Here is a 6,638-nt window from a genome sequence, read left to right as displayed (position 1 = left end):
CAAAAAAGGCACTAAATGTGTCTCCTCCAGAGTTAGACAGTGCTTCCCAAACCATCTTAGGAAACAACTTTATGGCATTGCTGCTGACTCGGTGGCTCATTGCTCCAATGCTCACAGAAATACACCCACTGGGATGATTTTCTGAATGTCTACCTCTTGAGGGTTCATTTACAAAGTTGGCTGATATTACTACACAGACAGAGAGCCTGATTCTCTGCTCTGATGATAGGCAAGAGCTTGAATGGATGTATTTCTGGCAATCCAGACACCCATTTCAGTGCCTTTAGTCTTAGTCAAAGAGCTGGTGTAAAGAATAACAGGTGGCAGACAGCACAGTTTTGTCCTGGTCCTGAAGGATCAAGACCTGGCTGTATCTCAGCTACCAGATGTGTGGCATCCATGTACTGCAGCATTAGGAAAGGAGGAAGTATAAACTGAGGTATCTTCCTCTTCCAGGGGAGATAATTGTGCATTAATGCCCTAATGAAGCTCAGGCAATGTACTGTGAACTGTCCCCATCACACAGGTCCAGAAATGAAGTCCAAGAATAGCAAATGCAGAGCAGACATTTGGCTTAGAAGGACCTATCTCAAGGACCCCTCTCAAGACAGAAAGCTGAGATGCACAACTTGTTCACCTCAGCAAAATGAGATCTAAGGAGAAAAATCCCACCCCAGAAACACACCTGGAAGGAGAAAGGAGTCTGGTGGGTTCTGACACTCAAAGGAACACAACTTTGCACAGCTGTGGCAGAGGCCTCTACAAACAAGAGGTGTCAGGGATCAGTGTCATCACTCCACACCGGTTCCCCAGGATGTCACATGGAGCAGAGCAGAGTGAGCTGCAGAAGTGCTTGAGGGCTTTCTTTGTCTGGTTTCTTCGCATTCATGCTTTGCAGGTCACAGAAAAACCCGTGCAAATCAGGCAAATCAATCCACACCTGTGAGACTCCAGCATTTTCAACCGAAACCCCTTGTCTTCCTGCTCCCTCCTCTAAAACCTGCCTCCCCCAAGCTGTTTCACACCGGAGGCACAAGGAAGGAGGTAGAACTCATGCAGAAGGACCCTCAGCACCAGCAACTTGGAGAAGGTGGCAGGATGGCAGAGAGGGAAGGCAACAACCAAACACACCCCCACGCCCCTTCTTCCCCCTTAAACCCTATGCAACACTGAGGTCACTCCCCCCTTAGGAGCAGGGCTGCCGCCAGCCCCGGAGCTCCTCTTCTTCACCCCCCACATCGTGACTCAGGGCGATGCCTCATTCCTGCCCACCCCCGGTGAAAACTTCTCCCGGTAACTTTCATAGTGCAGGTCCCCCGCTCCTCCCGACGGCAGGAGCACGCTCCCCCGCCCATCCCAAACCCCGTTAGCGGGGCAGTGGTGCCGGGGGGGGGGGGGGGGGGTGGGGATGTCGTAGGTGCTGCGTCAGCGGGAGCCCGACGGCGATTGGGGGAGGCTGCGCTGTCCCCGCGTTCCCTAATTATAAAGTGCCGCCGCCCGCACCCGCTCGGCTCGGCAGCGGGCCCTGGGCTCGGCATCCCCCCGCGCCCTCGCCGAGCCTGCCACCAGCAGCAGCAGCCGCGGACTCCCAGCTCCTTCCCGCCGGGCTTTCTCCAGAGGCTGCTCGGCCTCGCTATAAAGAACCGCGGCTCGTACGCTGAGGCTCTTGCAAGGAGCAGCCCGCTCCGCACACGGCGACTCCAGGGAGCCCGGACGGCAGCCTGTGTGTGAGTGAGCCGGCAGGGAAGGGCAGCGCGGGTAGCTCTGCCGGCGCTGGGGCGCGGTGTCGGGGCAGTTGCTCGGGGCGCTGCGATGGGAAAGGCTTCCCGGGAGGAGCTGCTGTCCCGTCCGAGACGGGCGGGGGTCCCCGGGAGGCGCGGGTGTTGCGAGAAGGGTGGGATGAAGGGGTTTGGGTCGGGGACTTTCACCGGACGGGGAGTTTTTGGGCGCTTCGTCTTTCGGGTCTGCTCCTCTCCGGGCGCAGCTCCGCTGCGCTGCAGCCGCTAAGCTGCCGCTTACTTTAAGCGCCGGCATACCTCGCAAGCGCAGCCACTCCGCCTCCACAAAGCGAGTGTTAGCGGAGCAGTGTGAGACTCTGGGCGCAGTTTTACGCGGCGGTGCCTAACAGTTTCGTTGCACCTTTTCCTGCCCCGAAGCTAGAGGAGGCAGTGCCCGGGGTGGGAGCTGGGGGAGGCTGCAGGCTGCTGACCTCTCCGCCGAGGCGGCAGCGGGGATGGGAACGGAGGGAGGCGGTTCCTAGCTGACCTCTCCTTCCTGCAGCCCCATGGCGCTGCTCCTGAGACTCGGCTGCTCGCTGCTGGCGCTCAGCACCTGCCTGCTGCCGCGGGCACGGGCAGACTGCGGCCGCGACTGTGCCGCCTGCGCCTACCGCCTGGGACCCCGAGCCGGCATCCATCCCCTGGTAAGCGGGAACGGGGCTTGCAGGGGGGTGTACGCGGCCGGAGTGGGGTCGCTGCCCTGCCTTACCTTTGGGCGGGAGGGAGAGAAATAACAAAAGTACATAGTGGAGCAAGCGGCCGGGGTCGCATGGAAGACCTGATTTTGAAGCGGTAGAGGAGAAGGAGCGGCCCCCGGAGCGATGGTCACAGGATGAGGAGTGGGGAGTAGTCCCGACAGCGAGAGGCGGCCGGGGGGAGACAACCCGCTCCGGGCATCACCGAGGAAAGCAGGGAAAAGCCGAGTGAAAAAGTAAAGGAGAAGAGAAATCCAGGCGGAGAAGGCGGCCCTGCGGGGAAAAGAGAGGTTACTACCGGGCACTGCAGCCCCGGCAGGGCAGGGAGAAGCCAGGTGGGACGGGAGGGCAGACTGTATCTCTGGTGGTGGGATCCTCGGCAGGATGAGCTTGCTCCAGGCAGCTGAAAAGTGACGGATCTGCCTGAAAACTTGGCTGAATCTCACTGAAAGTGATGTTCAAGTCCGGTTTGAGCAGCAACACCTCCCTCAGGTCTTCCTCGTCTCACAGTGCTACAGACCGTTAGAGATATGCCCGAAGACACCTTTGGCGGTGTGTCCTGAGGCAAATCATGCCAAGAGAACCCCAGAATGCCTGCAATTCTTAATGATACTGAAACTATTTTGAAGTATAGTGACAGAGGCAACTAACTCTGAAATTTACGGATCGAAGGCAGTGGACCCCTGGGGTCCCTCAGCCCTCCCAGCAGACAGTGGAACTCGGGCGGCCGAGTTTTGTGCCAGCGTCACCTGCGATTCCTGACCTCAGAAGTACTGAGGCGCCGTGCGCTCAGCACATCTAAATGATGTTCGAAGTCCGGTTCCTAAGAGGCCGGCGATTGTTTGAGAGCACACAAAGGGAGAACTGGATTGTTGCACAGCGTTAGGAGTCGCTGAGAACTTCTGCTTACTCCCAAAGCAAGGACATGCTCTCAACATCACGCTCCTAGGGGCAGTGTGCTTAGGGTAACTGGCAAAACAGGTCCCTATACTTTTGCTTATGTTAGCTTTCAATCACACTTCAATGTGAACTAAGGGGGGGGGAACAAAACCAAGCGTTTTGGAAGGAGGGAGTCTGTGTTGTGGGTTACTGATTTTGTCTCCTGTACATCTTCATTCAAGAGACAATCGAAGTCCCATTCTGTAACAACACTTACTTGAAATGGGGAAAGAAGCATTGTGCTGTGCCATACACTTCCTACATACATACAAACGGCTTTTAGGAGCAAATGTTTCGAGATACTAGCATCTAGTAACATCCTAACTGATTTTATCACGTTATACATTTAAGATACAAAACATAGCACATTGTACCTGGTCATTCACACCTATGAGAAATGCTAATTTGGCCATAGAAGGTTGTTTAATTGAGATGGGAACGGGAAGGAAAAGACCCATTCTTAGCTTCATTTAGAGCAATGTCTGTTAGGCAAGCTGAGATCTCATTCTCTGTACAGCGTAACTATAATATATAGCAATGATCATGCAGAGCCAGTTATTGCATTGCAAATTACATAAACCCCTTTACATTTTCTTGTGATTGTATAAAAACATCAAATATCAATTTTTTTCAGGCTAAAATGAAGCTCAACAGACAGGTGAGGCCAGAGCTGGAGAGCTGATCAGTTAGATATTAAAGTCTGCTGTGGTTTAATTTAGTATTTTAAAAGCACATCAAGATCCTTAGGAAACATCATCTTTAGAATCAGAGTCATTAAAGGTTGGGAAGGACCTTCAAGACCACCAAGACCAATGGTGCTCTGCCAAACCAAATAGAATAAGTGTTTCTCTTATGGAGAATTATTTATGTTCCTTGTTTTCTTGTTTAAATGTTTTAGTATATTTTTTGTTTAATTTTTATAGCATGAAATTATTCTTTTCTTGTTTAATTATTATAGTATAAAAACTGTGTGCAAGAGGAAAAAAAAACAACACTAAATTAACTTTTTCTCCCAAGTGAAAAGTGTGACTGCACAAGAAGTAAATTCTCATGGTGGAAAAGAAGAGCAGGAATATATATGTTATTACTTTTACATGACAGGTTATGAGATACACATCCAGGTACTGAAAGCTTTTTATGTGCTAGCCTAATTTGTTTTCCTTGCAATCAAAAGCAACACAGCTTAGGAGTGTTTCCCTTTTTCTGATGCATGTCTGTCAAACTAGCAACAAGTTCGATCCTAAGAGAGCCTCTACTTCTACATTTAAGTTGGTGTACACTTGAGAGATCTGTTTCATGAAGGGAAACTAATGGTAAGGGGCAGAACTTAAGCCTTCAGGGCTATTCAGGTGCTAAGCAGTACAGTTCAACCATCTGCTTTGCAGTGAGAATGCCTAGTTTCTGAATCCCTAACGTTTCTGAATGTTACTTTTGACTGAGAAGATTGAATATGCTTCTACAGTGAAGATTGAATACACTTCCATACTTCCATTATGAAGGAAACAACCATTGCTTTTTAGCTCCCAAGTAATAGATATGAATAAAAATATATCAGAATGCATCTGAGCATAAAGGGAGGTGCAGGCACACTACCTGTGAAACAGAAACAGAGGGTCAGCCCTGACATACAGGACCCATGATCCATCTTGTCCAGTGTTCTGTCTGTCAGAGTGGAGACCACCATGTCCTTCATGACCTTCAAAACACACAGATACCAAATCACCTGTTCCCAAAGAGCAGTCCTTCCAAGCCACTCACACAGAGATGCTCTCTGGTGGTCTTTCCAAAACAAGCAGAACTAAGACAAGGTGGCAGCGAGGTGCTTGTTGCTGTTAAATCTTTCTCAGTAAACTGCATCCGTTTTTGCAGGCATGTACACTAGAGTGTGAAGGAAAGCTGCCTTCTGCCAAAGCCTGGGAGACCTGCAAGGAGCTCCTGCAGCTGGCAAAGCTGGATCTCCCCGAGGATGGCAGCATGACTCCAGGAGACAAGAAAGAGCTGGATGAGAACCATCTGCTCACAAAGAAGTATGGAGGCTTCATGAAAAGATACGGGGGGTTCATGAAGAAAATGGACGAGCTTTATCGGGTAGAACCTGAGGATGAAGCCAACGGAGGGGAAATCCTGGCTAAGAGGTATGGAGGGTTTATGAAGAAGGACTCAGATGATGATGCCCTTGCTAATTCCTCTGATCTGCTGAAGGAGCTTCTAGGAACAGGAGATAACCCTGAAGCGGCACATTACAGAGAGCTAAATGAAAATGATGGCGACGTCAGCAAAAGGTATGGAGGCTTCATGAGAAGCGTAAAGCGCAGCCCAGAAATGGAAGATGAAGCCAAAGAGCTGCAAAAGAGATATGGTGGCTTCATGAGAAGAGTGGGCAGGCCAGAGTGGTGGCTGGATTACCAGAAACGATACGGAGGGTTCCTTAAGCGCTTCGCCGACTCCATTCTCCCTTCAGAAGATAATGGGGAAACTTATTCCAAAGAGGTCCCGGAGATGGAAAAGAGATACGGTGGATTTATGAGATTTTAATACCTTTTCCTTTATCCCTTTTTGTCCTAAATGAGAAAGACTGCCTTATTGGTCATAACTTATTGTAACGTGTTGCTTGTACTGTACAGTTTTTTACTGTCCTTGGTTGATGATGCGACCTGCGATTTGGTGTTTCAGGTTATGTGTTCTTTCGAGTCAAAGAACTGATTTCTGTTTCAGTCCAGTTTCACTCTGTATTGTAGTTCCCATGCTAGAACTAATTTGATTACTGTATTCATTTTCTTTAATGAGGAAGTACATCTACAGTAGAGTTGCTTACCTGTATATACAATAAATTCTTCATCCTAACTGCATAAATTCTGAAATCTTCTTTATTTTCTCTCAGACATTTAATCAAATATCATTTCCATTTATCTTTAAGCCATCAGAGCCATGCCAACCTCTTTGCTGTGATTACAGGACTTGTACTGCACACACAACAGCCAAAACACATTTTTGTCTTTAGCTTTCCCACTTTCTTACAATACTAGAATCATAAATATGCTCTAAAGTGAATATCTCTGTATTTGCTCTAACTGCTCTCATTTTAACCAGTTAACAGAATAAATGTTTAAAGCCCAAATTTATAATTCATAGTGTTCAGTCATCCAGATGAAAAAGAAATCCTAAGTGTGTTTGACTTAAAGCATTGTGCACAAAGCCCTGTTTCACTAGTAACACATTTTATAGC

At 49.2% G+C, this 6,638-nt stretch overlaps 1 protein-coding gene across 1 annotated transcript; it reads left to right on the top strand.

The window, feature by feature from the left end:
* Window positions 1-1,495: 1,495 nt before the first annotated feature.
* Window positions 1,496-6,265, top strand: PENK (proenkephalin). The gene is made up of 3 exons (XM_064170553.1): window positions 1,496-1,727; window positions 2,281-2,422; window positions 5,282-6,265. Exons 2-3 carry the CDS (start codon window positions 2,285-2,287, stop codon window positions 5,945-5,947), a joined length of 804 nt encoding a protein of 267 aa, XP_064026623.1. The 5' UTR covers window positions 1,496-1,727; window positions 2,281-2,284; the 3' UTR covers window positions 5,948-6,265.
* The last annotated feature ends 373 nt before the right edge of the window (window positions 6,266-6,638 follow it).

Source organism: Pogoniulus pusillus, chromosome 34 (genome assembly GCF_015220805.1).
Source record: "Pogoniulus pusillus isolate bPogPus1 chromosome 34, bPogPus1.pri, whole genome shotgun sequence".
Taxonomy (NCBI): Eukaryota; Metazoa; Chordata; class Aves; order Piciformes; family Lybiidae; genus Pogoniulus; species Pogoniulus pusillus.
The sequence above is the reverse complement of the archived record's forward strand: the minus strand, read 5'-3'. Positions and strand labels throughout refer to the sequence as shown.